The following is a 20326-nucleotide window of genomic DNA, read 5'->3' on the forward strand; positions in this document are numbered from 1 at the left end:
CTACAACGTCATGAATGCCTGTTTTTCCCATATGGGAAAATTCTATTTTATAAAAAAATCTGTGACTGCAATGAAAAAACTAAAAATGCAAAAACTCTTGTATTTGTGGTTATGGTTAGGACAGGGTGGGGGTTAAGGCTGTCATAGTTAGCGTTAGCATTTTTCCCATAGAAGTGAATGAGCGGTCCCCATAAAGATATGATTACACGACTGTGTAATGTGTGTGTGTGTGTGTGTGTGTGTGTGTGTGTTTGTGTGTGTTCGTGTTTGCGTTTGTGTATCTGGTTTATATTGACATTGTGGGGGGCATTTTTCAGGTCCCCACAAAGATCTGTGAATGCATTACAAATGTAAAATTAAATAAAAATGCCAAAAGCCTCACATTTTGTTTGGTTACTTGTGGTTATGGTTAGGGCTGGGTAGGGGTTAAGGTCATCATGTTGGTATTACAGTTTTCCCCATAGAAATGAATGGAGTCCCCACAAAGATATAATTACAAACCTGTGTATGTTTATCTGTCTGTAATTTGCTTCTATTGCTCCAGCTTCCTTCAGTGCAATGAGAGGCAGTTAGCTCACTTGATGTCTCTGAATTGGCCTTCGTGCGTGTGGCTGCACTCTCCAATGGACTGGCATCACCTGCAGGGTGCCCTGGGCGTCGTGGGACAGGCACCAGGCTCTCCGAAATAACTTACGGAAAGTGTATGGATGGTTATATAGAGTATTTGTCCTGAAGCTGGGCTCCTCCTAGAAGGCACCAATTTCCGTTCTTTATCCAATGCGTCGTCTGTTTCTGAGAGCTCCATGCATGCACATGCTGTCACGCTGACTCTCATTGGCTGCTGATATGTCTGGCTGGCTGAGTCTTATGGGTGATTCATTCCCACCTCCAGAGCCACTGTAGATAACGATAGCTACAGGTGACTCAGTATCACATAACCACAGATTTTAGTTTACAGCAGGCACCCTAGCTAATCCAGCCACACGTCAAGCAGCTTAGCATCACCTCCCCGCCCTCCAGGGCGGCTCTGCTGAGTCCATGGGCCCATGTGCCAGACACATGGCCAACACCTGTTCCTCTCATGATGGTTTCCCCTGGCACCCAGCTCCTTAGTGTCCCGCTCTCCATCCTGGATCCAGGACTGGTTCCAGCATCATTAGACTCCTGGAGTTGACTTTGATTATTTGCTGGGTCTAATCACTAGTGGAGTCGTACTGTTTTATGGGTCTCGCTATGTTTTATATAATAGGTTTTTAAATCCTGCAGTGGACCGTTGTAGAACCTAATTAACACCAGCTAATTTTAACATTCAGCAACTAGGATTCTCTTTTCTTTTGTAGAGGGAGGCGGTGTTTGCCACTTGCCTGGTATGTGCACTGGTGTGCTTTTCCACTGCTGACTCAGCAGCTAACCTGACAGTGGTCTGGGGAACATCCAACATTAACAGCTTTATGGAATCCACAACCAATTTATACAGCTGTACTTCTCCTGCAGTCACCAAAGTAACGCACTTTATAATTACCCCCTGTTCACCGCACAAACACAGTTATCCACTATGGCAGACATTGTATCACTTTACAGTTTTTACACTGATTTGTACAGCTGTATATTTTTTGGAGAATTTTAGGAGAACTTTATCTCCAAGAATATTAGCAGTGCCTTTCTTAGCATTTGAACCCAATTCTCCATGCAGAAACTGAACAACTGTCCTGCATTAAAATCCCGCTTCCTGTGCCAGTACTAACTCTCAGAGTTGTGGTTCACATCATTCACAGTTTGATCTCACAACGACATGTGATTTAGTTACATTCTGTGTTTTTGTAAACTCACCCTCACTCTGGAACCACATTTAAAAAAGGACAAATCGGCGCACGGGGCCTGGTTTTTTGTGTTCGATGCCCGATGAAAGGATGAAATGAAGAAATGGCGCATTATGAGATATTTCAGATGTCGCGAGAAATGCTTATCCCAAAGAATTACTGAACAGACTGTCTGAGAGAGGCAGAGGACGCCCGAATATCAAAGCATAACGGATGGGCATCAAGTCAGTGAAGAAATGAGTTTGTTATGCGGTCACTTTAATTATTCAGTGGATAATGCTTCTATGCCAAAGTGGAAATTACATAAAAGCTTTGTTTTTATATCATTTTTCCTGGTGAGGGTTGACCTGCCTTTCCTAGGCCATGGACTTGTACTAGGGCACCTCAGATCATACCAACAATCTGACTGATATACTGTAGTCCCTCCAGCTTTTGGAACCTGGGGCTTCTAATTAGTGGCATGAACCATTTAAGTAGACTCCTCTCGATCAAAAGGACCAGCTACCCTATTTCGACATCCCTCCAGACCTTCAAGCTGCACACCATGACATACATAGTGAGTCCAGTGACAATGTGAGGAAACCACATTTCAGCTACTTGTACTTGCAACTGTATTCTGTCAGTCATTACCCTGACCTATGCTGAAAACCATAAGTATAGGTAGGTTTTAGATGGACCAGCAAAGTGCAACCCCTATTTCACCATCGCTTGCTCAATGCCCTCAGCACTGCAGCCACCAAACTGATTCATCTGTGAATTAATTAATCGTAAATTCTTTCCCTAAGGGCAGAATCTCCCACTTCAAATGAAATCCACACTTTGCTGAGAGACATAGGTGGATAGTTCAGGTCCGGAAAGTAAAAGTCCAGACCAAGATTTTGTTTCAGCCAGCTAGTTGAGTTACTCTGCCACTGTGATTCTTTATACTCAACTGGTTGGTTGAAACAAAATCTTGGTCTGCAGTTTTAGTTTCCGGACCTGAACTATCCACCGTTGCTGAAAGAGAACCATAATCTCGGATTTGGAGATTCTCCCATTCTCACTGCTTCACAAGCAGCATCAAGTGTTTTCTAGCTGTCAGATGCAGTGAAACACAGGACCCTTTCAGCAAAGAGCAGGGATGTGACTTCTAACCCCAAAGCAGTCACCCTTCCTGCCACAGCTGTTCCTGTGCCAGAACAATCACAACCAGAAGTGGAGAAAATATGTACCTTTGCTGGAGCCCAACACCCACTCTAAATTATTTTGATTTTATGTCAAATATGCAGACACAGCATTCAACAGCAGCCCAATACCCCATATTCCTGCAGCACAGCCAATAGTATGTGTTGGAGCACACAACCATACAGCATTTCTACACTCACAAAGCATCACAGTCTCACAACTGTGCAAGGAAGGAGTTAGTCCACAGTTCCATAGTAAGGCTGGAATCAACGTTTTTCCTCCTGAATCTGAGTTTAGACCATCAGGCAAAGTCTCCTTTTTGGTACCCTGGCAACGGGTTTCCAAGGGAGGGCTATAGCTGACACTCACTCTTTGGTCCCCCTTTTTGAAAATAGGGGCCACCACCCTTGCTTGCCAAGCTAGACTCCTTCAGGATCCATTTGGCTGCTTGAGCTAGATAGTGTGTGCTGACTAGCTCTGTGCCTTCAGTTCTGTAGTGGTGTTTGTAGGCATGCAACTCTAAAGGAATCCTGAAGGATCCGCTTCAGTTTCAGATGTGGTGTGTGGCTCAGTAGATGGGGTCAGCGGGTGGAGTCACAGCAGAATAGTCATATCTTTGTCGGGCCCTTGAGCAAGACCCTTAACTTCCATGGTTTTCAACGTATCAGCAGGAATTTCACTTCCCCTGCAGCCTTTCTGTTATGGAAGCCTCTGATCACGAGTTTGCAGTCACGAGTTATTTCAACTGCAGTGATAGACTGTAATCCACCAGAAATGTCCAACATTGTCTTCTGGTGAGACAGCAAATCTGCTGGGTTGAGGGGTTCATCAAAGTGTTCCTTTCACGGATCGACAACATCCCAATTATTAGCCAGCCACCTTGGCTGAACAAAGTCTACTTTGGGTTCACTCCTCCACTCCATTCTCTCTCCATAGCCTTTCCAAATTCCTCCCATGCACAAGTTTTCTCCTGTATGCCTGCTTTTGCTGGAGCCTTTTTAGCCTGTCATTACCTTTCAGCTATCTCTGGAGATCCTTGGGTAAGCTGTGTCTGGAAGGCCTCCTTCTTCAGCTTGACAGCTTCCCTCACCACAGGTGTCCTCAGGTTACCACCATGACACTCATCGACTGCCTTCTGGTCACAGCTGTTTGCAGCAATGGCAATGATTGAGGCCTTGAACACAGTCAGACTCACTCAGCACAGAGAGAAGTTTTCCTGGAGATGTAAGATGAATTCTTCTCACACAGAAGCATTATAAAGTAGACCTTTACTGCTTGTTTGGTTCATCCAGATCCACCTGGCCTTCGTGCCATGCACTGAATCCAACTCATCACCAAGTGATGATTGGTTGCAATTTCTTCCCCTCTGTTTGCCAAAGTGTCCAAAAACACAGCATCAAGTCAAATGATTTAACTATAAATCTGATCTTTGACCCAGGGTGTTCTGGTATTGTATACGCCTGTGCATCCTTGTCTTCAAACATGGGGTCCAAAATCCATTGTTCCCCACACATGTATCAAATTCTTATGGCAGGGCCATGCAATCCCTTAGAGGTGACCGTTAGAGCACCTCACCCACTCTCGCAAAGCAGGCTAGGTATGATGAACTGCTATTTAATGTATACACACAAGACATAGTCATATAGCCCAGTGCTTCCAAGCTCAGTTTTGGGGACCCATAGATAGTCCGTGTTTTTATATTAGACTACCCTTCTGCTGACTTAGTAAAACTCCAGCTGCACAGCCCTCAGCCTAGAACTTCTGAGTATCTCCATACCCATCTGAGGTCTTTAAAAATGGGAAACACCTCAAAGCTCACACTATGCATGGCCAACTCTACGTAGCTGATACTTTTCCATTTCCTACACAAGGCCAGATTAAGGTCTAATCCCACACGGGCTTGCCTCCTAAATGGTGTTGCACCTGCATCCCACCTTTCTCCATGCTGATGGTGGGCTCTCAAGATGGTTCCACCTAGTCATTTCTGAGTCAGGCCGTAAGGCATTTGCAAGCAAACATCAGCCCCAGGCCTTGCTCTAGGGGAGATTTCCAATAACTCTCTTCCAGGCACACTGGAGTACAATTCATTTTTTACCTTTAATGGGGATCTTTATTGCATCATAGTTTTTCTGGCTTCTCTCCTCAGGCATGCAAATCTTCAATCGCACTAAAGTCACTGTTCTCAGAGGGGATCCAAGCATTTGGGAACTTCATATAAAAGTGAACATGAAGAATGTTTTTTTTTTTTTTAAGAAAAAAAAAAAATAGAGCTGTTATTGTTTTGTTGAGGGAACGGCGCGGTAGGAAGGGTACCTAATACTGATACCTAATTTATTAGGGGGCAGCACAAATCCAAGAGTCCAAGTCAGAGCCAATCCAATCTAAAAACAAAATCCAAATCAGGAGGCAAAGATGGGAGTCAGGTCATTGATGACATCAATCGGGGCACACAGGCAAGACTCAGGGTCGAAGGGCAGATTGAGGGTGGGGCGAAGGTGCGTAGACAGCAGGTGGGCTAGGTAGGTTTCAGAGTCTAGAGGCAGTAAAGGAATCAGAAAGAATCAGACGGACAGGCAGGAGAAACACACAGAAATCGCTCAAACTCTTAGTAAACAAAGAACCCAGATACAGAGAAGTAAAGGGACCAGTTAATGAAACTCATTCACAGCTGAGTAGGGTCATGGTCCCAAATGTGATCCACTGGTAATTCAGCATGCAGGTTGGACAGGGGTTTCCTGGCGGTACAGGTCTTATAGGAGGCATGGCCATAGTGCTGCAAAGCGGCTTACGGGGCTCCTCCAGGCTCTTCTTGGTTCTTGAATAGTTTTTTAGGTTCTTGCTTTGTTAGAAGTTGTGTAGTTGTTGTTGTACACGTCCTACTTCACACTGCTTACACTTGTACCTGGGAATTCATTGGAAACACAGCCTAGCTGCACTCATGCTGAGCTGACTCCTTGATAGGTGCATGTTTACAATCTCTTGGCTTCAGTTGTGCATCATTTTGGACAAAAGCATCTCCTAGATGTGTAAAATGTAAAATGCACATGTGAACAGCATTCATAAAAGTGACACACTCTTGTTAAAGCCTGACAGTTTTGCTGGGATGTGGGCTATTTATGCTGTGACAATTAGCAGGAGTTTGTTAAGGCTCATCCAAAAGGAAAGACGAATATTCCTTAATGAATTGTTTGCTATGTTTCTTGTCCACCTATACATCCATCTATCTGTCTATCCATATGAACTCCCAGGGTTCGCTCCTGGTGCCTATACCAGGAAGCATACGATTCAAGACAGAGAACATCCTGGAGAAGATGTCAGTTTGTTCAGATATATACATACATACATACATACACACACAGGTTTGCAATTATAGCATTGTGGGGACCCTCCATTCATTTATATGGGGAAAACTCACAACATGACAACCTTAACCCCTACCCAGCCCTAATCTTAACCACAGCTAACCAAACAAAATATGAGACTTTTGGCATTTTTATTTGTTTGACTTCGGACTTTCAGCCTCGGGCGCCACCAAAGCCAGCGGCTTCATGCTGCTATTCTTTTTAATTCTGTCTCTTTCTCTGTCAGCTCCAAACAGCTCAAACGACCCGCATGGGGACCCCCTAGCCATGTCAGCCCATGGCGCCCAGAAGTTAATTGGAAACCCGCCCCCAGAGGTTAATTGGACCCTAGGAGTTCATATGGTTTGCTGGGCTGTGTGGGTGATCCACTGGGCATCATTGGCAAACCGATTCATGCTGCTTCGGTATTTCCCAGATACATGGACCATTCACCTAGAGATGTAAATCAGAATGACCCCAAACTAACTATAGCCGGCAACTGGGCATTTATCCTGTGTGACTCCTCTGTGAAACTGAAATACAATTTGGGACACAATTTAACCTTCATCGTAAGAGTTAATTATAAATAATAATAATAATGCTTTATTAAATTAGATACACGTCATTGATCCCAGGGGGATACAGTTGATACAGTTTTTATTTAGTGTAAATTATGAAAGAAAGGACCCCTTGTGTTTCTCCTAGCCTTGTAATAACACAGATGTGTCAGAGTAATAAGAGAAAAGTAAGTAATCAAAATTCATATAGTGCATTTCTCAGACGAGCGTCACGAGGCGCTCTACAGGAAGGACAAAGAATATGGTAAAATACTTCAGCAGTAATGACTTTTCTGCTGCACACCACTGTTGCACTGAGCACTCTATTTTTGTATTTGCTCGCTTTCACAAGTCTTGCCATAATACCTTGTCTTTAATAGAATTACCAAGTTAATAGAGCTAAATGGTAAATATGGAGAGTAATTTGTTACTTAAAAAAAAATCTGTTTTTCGCTAGGTACTCTTCCAATCATCTCTGGCCATCAGGGGAATTTTCAGTTAAAAACTTAAAATAATTTGCGTGCAGAGTAAGGTAAGCTATACTTTACTGTCCCCAAGGGGAAATTCGTCTTGGGCTCCAAGCCATTGCATTCCATGACATACAATACATTCAACACAATCACAACCCTCAATATACATACACAACATGTCTTACACATTCATACTTATATTGTCCTCAAACTGTAAAAACCTAAAAATAGATCCACTAATAATAAACAATAAATAAATAGAGTAAGTGTAGACACATACATTGCTTGCATTTACATACCTGCTTATCCTTCCATTTTCAGTAATCGGTCTCCAGTTATGGTCCCTGGGGGCTGTTTCACGAAGCGGGTTCAGTGAAAACTCGGAGTTAGTTGTGTGTGAGGTAAGGGAAACTCAAAGTTATCGGTTTCAAAAAGCCAGTTGAGCCCAACTCTGAGTCATTTACCGCGGTAACATACCCCGTGAAGCTAACCTGCTTGCTAGCAGGTTTAATCCCTGTAACTCTGAGTTCCTCCTCTTTAAATGAACAGTCAGATTGAAGCAAGTACTTTCTCAGACATGGCGTGTCCTTTTCTTGAAAGACCGGTCGACATCGAAGCACAAATCATCCGCAGGAATCTACGTCAGGAGAGGGTGATCAGACCCCGTTTAGATATTTTATCGTTTACAAATGATTTTCTGTTAGAGCGTTACCATTTTTCATCACAGACAATCATTTATCTCAACAATATTCTTAGCCCTCATTTTGCTCGTCAAACACACCGTGGACATCCTCTCAGTTCCGAGCAAATTCTTTGTACAGCACTTCGCTTCTTTGGTAATGGCAGCTTTCTGTACAATATTGGTGACGCTCAACATGTTTCTAAGGCAACCGTCTGCCGGTGTATCAGACAGGTTACTCTTGCGCTTAAACATTTTCTCTACACGTTTGTGGCATTTCCTGGTCACAGATGTAGTAGAATAATCAAGGAAGAATTCCACAGAATTGCAGGTATGAAGTAATAGCCTCATATACTTAGTAATATGCTTTAAGATTTGAAGCAATACACAATTGTAGGTTGACTAGATAAAATACAGTTACTCTTCGCATTGTAACACCATACAAAACTAGAAACTGACTGCAGTACCTGTTAAAATTACGTAGACTTATGCCCTCTTTGTTAGGATTTCCAGGTGTGATTGGCTGCATAGATGGCACACATATTCCCATTAAGGCTCCTTCAGTAAATGAAGGAGACTATGTGAACAGAAAGTCATTCCACAGTATCAATGTGCAGGTAGGTGTGTCTAGCTTTTAGTAGTTTACTGCATTGAATTATTGGCCTACTTTACAGTACATCTACAGTAACTAATCACTGTTCTGCATTGTGAAGATTATATGTGATGCAGCCTATGTCATCAGCAACGTGGAGGCAAAGTGGCCTGGGTCTGTGCATGATGCCAGAATGTTCCGTGCATGCACACTGAGTGCTAGACTTGCTCGTGGTGAGTATACAATGTAGCTGCGGTATATTATAATCCTTAAGCAATATCTTGTTCCCTGATATTGCACCTTAACATGTAAACTGTCTACTCATTATTGTAGGGGAGTTCAGTGGTTACCTACTCGGTGACAGGGGGTACCCATGCCAGCCCTATCTGCTGACCCCATACCCTGATCCTGAGCCTGGCCCACAGCAAAGATATAACTTGGCTCACAGCAGGACCCGGGCCAGAATAGAGATGACCCTGGGCATACTGAAGGCCCGTTTCCAGTGCCTCCGTGGCCTCCGTGCCACCCCAGAAAGGGCCTGTGATATCATTGTTGCATGCGTAGTCCTGCACAATATTGCAATGATGAGACGAGAAACCTGGGTTGCTGCCCCAGAGGTTGACCCTGATAACAACCCTGACATTCCTGTTGATGCAACAGATGGACAAGCTGTTCGAAACGCAATATGTTCTAATCATTTCCAGTGAATAAGTTGCAAATAAAAACATATGACAATCATTTTATGCACTCTTCTTTATTTCCTGTAATTGAATATGCAAAACAGTATTTTAATATTTGGTTTTGAAAGACAGTTAACGATCCATCAACTTGTGCCACTACCCACCTTTAAGTGATGTTCCAATATTTGTATGTCTATTAGGGTTTTCTGCATTTTTTGTTTAATGTGTTCCATTTCCAGATCCGATTTGTCAATTTGTTACTCAAGGTATATTTTGTACAACTGCTTTACAGGGAGCTATTAGAATACAGAACAATGTTACATCTTGGCAGTATTGCACTGTGAAAATTGTACAACTATGAATATAACTTAGAAAATAGACACTTGTAGCTAACGACATTTTCATTTCATGAGAAGAATGATTCTTAATCCAATATTGCAATAACTGGCAGGCAAATACTGCAGCATCTTACAGAGGTAGGCTGAGCTGTGGCTGTGGATGCAGTCGGTTCACCCTGGAGATTCTCTGCATTGCTCTGTGAAGAAAGGATGAATGTTTTAAAATGGTGCATCACTTACATGACGTATTTGTTAGACAGTGCATACCATAGGCTGCTCTACATCTTCCCTCCCTGTGCCAGCTGACAAGGTATCTCTTACTTGCATACACCAATAATGAAAGACATAGTATGAAAAGTCCCGAGAAGAGTATGTACCATTTCATGGGTGTCTGGCAGTTCCACAACAGAGATTACTCCATCAGTAACTGCAAGACAATGTGGATTACAGGCAATTCATCAACAGAGACCTGCACATTTTGAATATAACTTGTACAACAGTGGCCAGTCTTTCAAATATCACAGTCTTTCAACAGTATGTACAGGAAGTAATGGCATCTATCAAATTATACTCATCTATAACTGTTAAATACATTACAATCGGTTCGATTATGATGGGTTTGATGATGAGTTTCATGGATTGCCATCACTGAGCCAACACTGGACAAATGCACATACATCATTCATATGAATTACTTACTTCTTCTGTATGAACTTCTGTCCTGGGGCATGGCTGTATCGGAGGAACTTCCTCCAAGGATGCCATCAGCCATGGGCCGGCCAGTGTTTTGGCTGAGAGCCATCTCTTCAGCCTCTGTGAGAGGTGTTGGTGGTGGACCCCCACCAGTTTTTCGGGCCTCTGCCTTTTTCCTATTGGCTAATATGTAGGTAAAATGTGACCATATGCACCCAAGCCCACATTTAGAACTTTGTAAAAAGATTTAAACAATATTACATGCTGCCAGATGAGACTGTAGCTTTTGTGTCTTATAGACGAGCAAAACCTCCCAATCGTCCAGTGCCTACCTGTTTGTACTATATTTTTATACTTCATCTTTATTTGCTGCCAAGTGCGCTTTATGCCGGTTGGGTTACACCTGTGATAACGAAATTAAATTAGAGAGAATATAGAAAAACTAGTAATATTTCTTAAATATACATCAATCAACATCGTTCTTATCAATACTTACGCATTCACTCGGTCAGCTATTTTCTGCCACGCTTGTTCCCGTTCTTTCGCAGCAACAATCGTGTTTCCTTTTTTTGATATGGCATGCTCGTATTCAGCATACGCCATCATTAATAATTCAAGCTCCACTGGGGTGAAATTGGAAGCGCGAGATTTGTTTCCCTGTGTTGTCATGGTGAATCATTTTCTCTGGATGCCATTGATAGAGCCTTTTTATGTGCTCGTGCACGCGTGACAATCAGGGTTAATTGAACTCAGAGTTTTATAAACTAATAGTTATCACCTGTTCTGAAACCAAAAACTCAGAGGTTGACATCTCAGAGTTAATCAACTCAGAGTTCAAGTTTTAACCCAGAGTTTGCAAAACCTGCTTCGTGAAACAGCCCCCTGGACTATTGATCCTATCCCAGAAAGAATTAGTAATCAATAGAAATTATCACCCTATTTCAGAAGTCAGTATACTGATCACACATTCATTCAGTGATTGAATTTAAAGAAAATGATGTGCTTGAAAAGCATGCCTTTAAAATTGGGGAAGAAACACAATGTTCATAAGAGATCCATAAGAGATAAATGGGAGTTGGGGTTAGGGTTAGGTTTAGGGTTAGGGTTAGGGTTGGGGTTAGGGTTGGGGTTAGGGTTAGGGTTAGGTTTAGGGTTAGGGTTGGGGTTAGGCTTGGGGTTAGGGTTGGGGTTAGGGTTAGGGTTAGGTTTAGAGTTAGGGTTAGGGTTGGGGTTAGGGTTGGGGTTAGGGTTAGGGTTAGGGTTAGGGTTGGGGCCACAGGCCAGTCTGCTATCATGCCGCCTGTGGTCCTCACAATGTAAAGTATTCCCAAGGTTTAGAACAGAAACGTTGTAACACTCATGAGGAGTGCATCAGCATTTTGGTGATGAACTGGTAATTGTCCCTAGAACCACTTCAGGGGGTGATGAGATTTTTGCTGCCCACTACTGTTGCACCAAGCGGGTTTTCTTTTGATGACCTTTCTCATTAACGAGATATTTTTTGCCACTGAAAATCTTTTTGATTAACACAAACTTTTTGTTCTTTCTCTGTTACCCTTAGACACAGCTATACGTGTCATCTTTATCTACTAAACTTCTCCATTAATGTGTCTATGCATGTTCTTGCCACACATATTGTCTGGCTCCCTTCCCACATGTCCGGATGATGGGCACTAATTAAGCTGGAGTTCAGGTTCTGTCCCACTGAAGATCTTCCGGTTTTCCCGGTTTTTGTATTATTCTGTCTTAATGATATTGTAATATATCACAACACACCCATGTAAAGCGCGTTGGGGTGACTGTGTTGTGAAAGGCGATATATAAAAATGAATTGAATTTAACTGAATGCGAAATTACCATCAACAAACAAAACCAATTTAAATTCACTCAGATCATGCACAATACATTTTGTTGGTATATTTCAACCTCAGGAACCCCCAGTCCCCCCACCACCACCTGTGCCTGTTCTTGACCCTGCCTTCACGCTGTATTTATTCAGTTGCAGTCACATGACAGGCTGTTTTGGGGGTGGGGGCAGTTCGCATTAGCAGGCTGGTGTTTCTAATAAAGTGAGCACTGAGTGTAAGATGTATTACTGTCGCTTATCAGAATTTCTTGCCCAAATGAAGACATATAGCTCAGAACTTCAGGGTCTTTCCATGGATCTGAAACCTGCAGCCTTCAAAGGCTGGTTTACTAACAGCTTGCTGCCAGATGCCATGTGTGACATCATTTTCAATTACATTTTGATTATTTAATGCTAATTTACACATTTATCTGACCGTAAATGCGGGTCAAAAGTGAAATGTTGTCTAACCTCTAAAAGGTGACACATGCACTACGGCAGCCTCAAATGGCCAAAAAGCACCAATTATCTGCATCACAAACCTGTTTAATGTGTATTAAAATAAGACTCAAAGCTGCGTATTTACAGTGGATGGCTTTTAAAGCTTAGGGTTAGTAAAAAATTTCCAGATGGAAGTCCTCAGTCGTAGGGCATCGGGTTAAGAGCACGTGAGCACAGAAGGCGCCGAGCAAGCTCTCGGTAATGGGCGCAGAAGTGTAAATAAACAAGTGAGGAGAAGTCATGGGCAACGGCAACTTGATACCCATAATGCCCCCTCACTTTTCATGGAGAGGCAGTCAAGCCAATACACAGAGCAGCCTGTGCCACGTGGGACAAAAGGCAACCTGAGACAGACAGGCCACCTGTCAAGTGATGGGAGAATCCTTAATCAAAGTATCTCTGGGTCCATTTGGCTCAGAGCCAGCACAGATTAATGGTGGCTGGTCTTTACGGACCCATGTCGGGTCTCTGACCCCATGCGGTCGATCTGCTGGTTGCTCGGCAACAGCAGGAGAATGAGGTGTGGGGCTCCTGTGATTAAATCTCCTAGGCTGCCAGTCTGACCCCTCTGTGCCAAAAACGTTTCCCTTCCTTGCCCCCCTCTGCCCCCACCCCCTAAGCCTACCCTCTCTGTCCAACGATCAGCTGGAGAGTCAGAGATCAGCAAGGTCTTTTCTGTCTTTCCGCTCCTGATGTGAGTTTTATTGAAAATCACAAAGCAAGAGAGCTGACAGGCAGCAAGAAATTAGAGGAAATATAGTCTCATATCCTTACAGAGCGAAACTTCATCTTTTCCTCATGTGCTCTGTTTATGAAAGTCTGGTCTGTAGGAATGCACTGTTAATTCTGTGCTCGTGCCAAAACCCCCTTCACAGTCACTGATGAGAATACTAGGTCACTTCATGAGAAGCAAGCATGCCCACACACGCACGGTCAGAAATTAGGGTACAGCCTTGGTACAGTTTTCATACCCAAGGTACAAACTGCAATAAGGTACTAATGGTACAAAACTGCTCCTGGCAGACCCTTGAGGGTACAACCCCAGTGACAAATAATTGTACCCTCAAAGGTACAAATTGCAGTGTAGGTGATATCCCATTAGAGTAAAGCACTAAGACAAGCTTGGAGAATAGAGGTGTGAAGATGCATCAATGCATCGTAATGAATTGATTAATAAGGTTGTGATTCAACTGCATTGATCTGCAATGTCAAAATTGGCTATAATCAATTTTGGGGGGGGCAAAGATACTCCAGGGTTGCATGTTCTCGTGCTCAGGTGCTGCACGTAGACACATAAAGTAGTAATGCGGACATCCGAAAAGCCGAAGGCAGGAAAACGCGCCAGTCTTCCTGGGAGCCGTCTTGGTCTCCGCTGTCTCCCCTGCAGCTAGTTGGGAGGAAACCCCTCCGGACTCTTAAAAACGTAAAATAACTTGCGTGTGGAGTAAGGTAAGCTATACTCTCTTTTCTTTGTGCCTGACGTCACTGCCGCCACTTCGCCCGAGCGGACACCCGAAGCCTGCATCGCCGGCGCTTCACAGCAGCCGCCCGATGCTCATCTGCCCGTAGCCGCCGCTGCTGTTTTGGCCCAGAGCGTGCGCCCGAAGCCCATACCTTTTGGGGTACGCGCTTGGCCCTGAAAGGTGCTAAGGATCTTAGGGATGCCAAACCGTGGGTCCCCAAGTTCCCTAAATGGGCGGCATCCGCTACCGAGGCACAAACCCCAACTCGTAGTTCCTGTGGCAGAGTTTCCTGTTCTGCCCCCCGTGGTTCCTGAGCCGGCGGTTCCTGCTCCGCCCCCCCGTGGTTCCTGAGCCAGCAGTTCCTGCTCCGCTGGTTCTTGACCCTCTGGCTCCAGTCCCCCTGGTTCCTGCTCCCGTGCCCCTGGCTCCCATCCCCGAGGAGGTCCCTGATCCCACGGACCCTGCTCCCATGCCCCCAGCTCCCAAGGCCCCAGTCCCTGTCCCTGAGGAGGTCCTGGACTATCAGACTACCGGTCCTCCCTCCTTAGTGGAGTTGGAGGAGGAGCTCGAGTGGGACCCCTCAGGGATTTCCCTGATTGCCCCTCTGAACTCCTCTGGTGGGTCACCCCAGCCACCACCCCAGCGCGGTAAATCCCAGCCAGGACCTCATCTCTCAGTGTCCCAAAGAGGGAGCGGACACCTGCGCAGGGGTCAGGTCCCACCCACCCTGCCCCCTGGCTCGCCTTCGGTCCCCCTGGCTCCAGCCCGGCGATTGCCTGTGGTGCCGCCTGCGGTACCTCATTCGTCGGCTGCAGTCCCACCTCCAAAACTTCGTCGGTCACCTGTGGGTCCCCCTGCTCTGACTTGTCAGTCACCTGCGCCTTTGCCGGCTGTGACTGCGCCTTCGCCAGGTTCTGTTGTGTCCCCGGTTTTGTCTCTTCACCTTCCTTAGGCACGCCCGGAGTGCACGCCTGTCATGCCCCCACTTGTCGGATCCTCCCGTGTGTCACACCCCCTCGATACCTTGTGTGGAATCCCCATAGGATCAGCTGTTTTGAGGTTCTGTCATTAGTCCTGTGTATTTAAATCTGCTTTTAAGTATGTTTCCCCAGTCTGGTCATTGACGTCCATGCTTTTTATGGTGTGTCCTGTTCCTTGTTGTTTTCTAATTAAAATCCCTCATTCATCCGATTTCCCCGGCTTCATGCCGAGCGTGCAGGACAGTAGTCTTATTTTTGAATTTTTATTTACTTTTATTAATATTTAATACTTTTACTTTTATTTACATATTTATTTTTAGTCTGCATTTGATTGTTTCTTAGGTTTTGTTATTCGGACAGGATGACAGACACACTGCTTTCTGTTTGATTTACAACTGTTTTTTATTGTATTTGCAGTTTTAATAATAAGCATTTTCAAAACAAATTTTGTTTTCACTGCTGTACAGAAATTGCGCTGAACTGTGACCCCAAAACCAAGATGTGAAAGGAACCATCGTTCAAGATCCACACAAATGTTGGTGTTGTGATGTTATTAGATCTTACAGATAGCCATACTCATGTCAAGATGTCCATTTAATTTACAGAATCCAAAGTCTGCCCAAACTTTAGATTTAATTTGAGATGTTGGTAAGGTCCCCGCCTGCACCTGGTTATTTAGGTTAGCACTAGGCCAGAATCGCATGTCAGTCCCTTAACAAAATCTGGCCATGTGCCATATTAGCAGCAACGAATGTGACCAGCATAATTACAACCTACCTACAGACAAATCTTAAAAAATCAATTTCAACTCTCATGAAGATCTAAAAATCGCTACCTGGAAAGACCGGATTTCTAACTGAATTAATCCTCCCGCCCCAAACACATATATTGGAGATGAAATTTATGTTAGGCTTCCTAACAAATAAAAATACTAATAATAAAAAAAATTTAAATCTGTGGCTTTTCTGCCAAAAAGCCAATGTGAAAATGATCAGGCAACTGCCTTGGTGTTCTGTCAATTTTTGCTGCCTTATGTTGCTCTTATAAATAGGAAATACTACTGTTACATTAAACAGTCTATTCACAATGGTGGTTAGTGAAATACTGACGAAACCAACTCTGTCAATATTAGTATTTCACATAAGTACAGATGACTCTTTGTCATTAATGCGCCTCAAACTAGCCATGGAAGACAATGATACAACCATCCATCCATTTTCCAAACCGCTTATCATACTGGGTCACGGGGGGTCCGGAGCCTATCCCGGAAGCAATGGGCACGAGGCAGGGAACAACCCAGGATGGGGGACCAGCCCATCGTAGGGCACACTCACACACCATTCACTCACTCGTGCACACCTATGGGCAATTTAGCAAGTGCAATTAGCCTCTGCATGTTTTTGGACTGTGGGGGGAAATCGGAGTATCCGGAGGAAACCCCACGACGACATGGGGAGAACATGCAAACTCCGCACACATGTGACCCAGGCGGAGACTCGAACCCGGGTCCCAGAGGTGTAAGGCGACAATGATACATCTCTATCCTAAATGTATCAAAATCACCGAATGCAAACACACTGGCATTATTTTAGCTTGTGATAACATCAGGCATGACCATACTTTGCATTTGTGAAAACATTAATAATTCCATTTTTATTTGCATCACTATATGAACAATAAGAGAAATCCGTGCAGTTCAACAATTTAGGCTGATATAAGGTAGCATAAAATTATGGGCAGGTGTTTCAGATTTGAATCTATTATGTATAGTAGTCTGTATGCTTACATGTCTGCAATCTCTCCAGGTAGCCCACCCCTCCAGCAAGTGGCTCAGTCTCAGCATAATTAAGCAAAAATATCTCAGTAAATTTCCACGTTAGTCTCCACTAATTTGCTTAGGTGACAGTGGAAAATCAGGTTCCTTTTTGTGATTATGGTGCACCTATTCATTCCCTAAATATCTGTGATCAAATCAAAGCATCGTAGGGTCAACAATTTGCACCCCTATAGTAGAACTGTCAACTTTCTTTGCTAATCGTTCGTGCTGTGATGTTATAGTAAAAGGTGACAAACATGTATTTCAATGTTACCATGACACATAATGTGCTCTCATCCCCTGGTCCTTGTTGAATATGACTAATGTCAAAAACCCAAAACGCAGCTAGCAATCGTGTCACATCCTGCTCGCCATGTCCACCTGACCCTCCAGGTTCCTCCCTAGCACGGCACTCCAAGCCACGCCTGTTACTCATTTGTCTCGCCTCTCGTGTTAATTGCTCCCTGCTCCCTCTTGTTCATCTCGTATATACATGCTTCCCAGTCCTGTTTTCCCCAGTTCAGACATTGACATGGTGCCCTTTTGTTGCTTGTGCCTTTCCTCACTGCACTTTCATCCGTCACAATCTTATGTCCCGTAACATAAATAAGCCCCTTTTGTTCTTGTCCCCAGTACCTGCCCTCGAGTCTTTCATCCTTTGTCATGACAAATCGTATCCCTATTGCGACCTTGATCTGTTCACATGATTGTGTTACTTTCAGTTTCTGATGTGTTTCTCGGCACAAGTCTGTGGCAATTTTATCTTAGTTTGTGAAAAGGGCAGCTTGCTCAATTGTCCAACCATGCTAAGCTTTCCTGTACCGTCATTTTTCCATGTAGGAACCCAGCCTGACTTGGTGGCTTGATTCGTTGGCCTGCTCGATATTCGATTCACCTCCCTAAGTGGTGTTGGGTTCCCGCTCTGTGTTTGATTCGCACACCTGCCCAGTTTCATTTCACTGTGATGACAGGTCATCTCAGCAGTGGTAGCAGAGAGTGACCGAGTGGCACTCCCTTGCGCCGTCCTCTGTGGGACACAGAGCAGGACATGAGGTGGGGGGGCGTGGGGTACAATGAGAGCTCTATGCTCAGGCCACCTTCCCCCATCTAGGGACAGACTCATATGAACCACTAGTCAAGCTCTCGTCCTTAATGATATATACAATTTTAGTTAAAAAATACACTGAAATATCAAGGGCTTGATTAAAAGTGATCAAAAGTAATAAACTGTTAAGTAAAAGTAAAGTCGAGTTAAAATATAAAAATTGAAATCATGGAAATAAACAGTTTAAGCACAGCTGGCATTATTGCATTGCTCTTGAAACAGTTTACTCTATGCCAATTGGACATGATACTCGCTCATTTTGGTCACTAATGGGTTTAGCCCTTGCTAGGGATGGTCTGCTCCCATTGCACTCATGTAAACATTGAAATTTCTGGTTACAAAAAGCAGGTCTCCGTTCACACTGCAAGCCAAACCAGACTCTAGAGCTGAAGCATGAGGGCACACTGGGCATGCCCTGTGTCAGCAGCACCCCCACGGTCACCCCACAAATGTTCGGGCAGTTGCCTGCTCGCAGTTACCTCAGGATGTCAGATGAGTCCACATCACTGAAGATTTTCTGCACAGGGTCACAGTATGCGGTTTCATGATCACATGGTAAATAGTGACAGCTCTCGTCGCACTGACTCCCTCTAGAGTCCATGTCTAAGAAGTGTTTCGATACCGGCACCCCAACCAGATGCATCCTGGACCAGCATCTGCAGGTTAACACCACACTTCCCTTTGCCATTGATAGTTCCCCTGATTCTCGTTTTCCTGGTTAGCTGCTCTCTGCACTTTCGCTGTCTCTTTTCAGGCCACAGACTGTGTATCTGGGTGGTCGGACTTGTGATTACTGAGGACAATGTGCCAAATCCAAATGTGCACAGGCTGAAGGTGAACAAGGTGGCAGGACGACCTGTTACAGTGCAGGGCCAGTGCTAAATAACCAAAGACCCCAGACAGATCTGGACCAGAATTAGAGTATCACAATACCCCCATGTCACTAAGAAAACAATTTGAGCAAATTTAAGCCTGATTTTCAATGAGGTGATGAGGATAGGTTTATTTTCAATCTTTATCCTAGGAATTAAACTGAAATGTGCCCCCAGGCCACTTACAGACCCCTTTGGTCAATAAAGTAGATCTTACCGTATAGTTACAATGTATCAAGCAGATGTTCATTTCAGTAATACATTTAGTTACACAATCACGGTTGTTGCCTGTGAAGCTGAAGTGTCAGCCTATTGCATAATATCTACAGCATCCACAGTATTCAGTTGGTCCTTGTTCTTTGGTGATGGTTTATACAATATCCATCATTAATGAATTGAATCATTGCATCTCTAATCATTTTCACCAGTATTACAAATGATTTTCCTATTTTAGGTGATTTGTCACAGGACTGATAACCTTCAAAATAAATTTAATGTAAAAAAAAAATGTTTTTAAAGAAACTTCCTTATTTTATGGAATAATAAGGTTACATTAGTAGTTTTTGTAAAGTTTGATGTGTACCAGGCCTGTATATCCTGTTCATAATTTTAATGTGCAAGCTTTGCTATGTGAACCATATGTGAATTCTCATAATTTTATACAACTCTATTTTTCCCTCGTTCTTTTGCCGATTTAAGTGCAGTGAGCGAATATTAAATGCTGCCAGAATAGTACATCGTCATTGCTGTAAACAAGACCATTTACTCAGTGTTGCCTCATATAACATGGGAATGATGAAAGCAACATGCATTGCCTCGTGAGGGAATCCCTCTACTTTGTTAAATCCATTGTTGGCTCGAGCTGGCTGACAGTCTGCTCCTATTTTATCTCTAAATTGCAGCAATTTGTAAACAAACTCGAAAGCTGTAATTGCCCGCCAGAGTGAAGCCAGCAAATGAGTAGAATAACCGCAGTTTTCAATAGCCGTGTGCCAAGTGCCTGATGTCGGATTTACCGTTCTTTTATTTTATCTGTTTTTATTTTTCCTTTCGCTGTCTCTGTTATTTAAAGTCCGCGAAGTTTGGAAACACATATTATCTGACGAGCTTCGTCACATACCGGGAATTAGTTTGGCTCCGTTTTTATACGTACAGATAATGGGAGACTGTAACTATCGGATTTCTCATGCGGGAACAAGCAATCACACATCAAAAGCACATACAATAAACATAGGCTAGTTTGCCTTGCTTCTCCCGGGTTCCTTCTGCATTGTGATTGTACTCTTTTTTTGTCCTTCTTGATTGTATTTACTGCCCCTTACAAATCACTTATATGCAGTAATTCTGTAGTAACTAAGACGTTCTCTTAGTAAAATAGGTTTAAATTGACGGGAAATAACGTGTGTAAG

General features: G+C 43.8%; 1 protein-coding gene across 2 annotated transcripts; it reads left to right on the forward strand.

Moving 5' to 3' along the window:
- Positions 1 to 7701: 7701 nt before the first annotated feature.
- Positions 7702 to 9361, forward strand: LOC125749171 (putative nuclease HARBI1). Of its 2 annotated transcripts, XM_049026154.1 has the most exons (4): positions 7702 to 8362; positions 8536 to 8648; positions 8745 to 8856; positions 8957 to 9361. In XM_049026154.1, the coding sequence occupies exons 1-4, from the start codon at positions 7894 to 7896 to the stop codon at positions 9328 to 9330; spliced, it is 1068 nt and encodes a 355-aa protein (XP_048882111.1). In that variant the 5' UTR covers positions 7702 to 7893; the 3' UTR covers positions 9331 to 9361. The 2 variants fall into 2 exon arrangements, with proteins under 2 accessions (XP_048882111.1, XP_048882112.1); XM_049026155.1 differs by having other exon boundaries at positions 8228 to 8648.
- Positions 9362 to 20326: the final 10965 nt, after the last annotated feature.

This window comes from Brienomyrus brachyistius, chromosome 9, assembly GCF_023856365.1.
Source record: "Brienomyrus brachyistius isolate T26 chromosome 9, BBRACH_0.4, whole genome shotgun sequence".
Taxonomy (NCBI): domain Eukaryota; kingdom Metazoa; phylum Chordata; class Actinopteri; order Osteoglossiformes; family Mormyridae; genus Brienomyrus; species Brienomyrus brachyistius.

Coding starts and splice junctions, on each gene's coding strand:
- LOC125749171 (XM_049026154.1), top strand. CDS start 7,894: ATGAACAGTCAGATTGAAGCAAGTACTTTCTCAGACATGGCGTGTCCT. Junction 8,363..8,535: donor AGAATTCCACAGAATTGCAG/GTATGAAGTAAT, acceptor CCTCTTTGTTAG/GATTTCCAGGTGTGATTGGC. Junction 8,649..8,744: donor TCCACAGTATCAATGTGCAG/GTAGGTGTGTCT, acceptor TGCATTGTGAAG/ATTATATGTGATGCAGCCTA.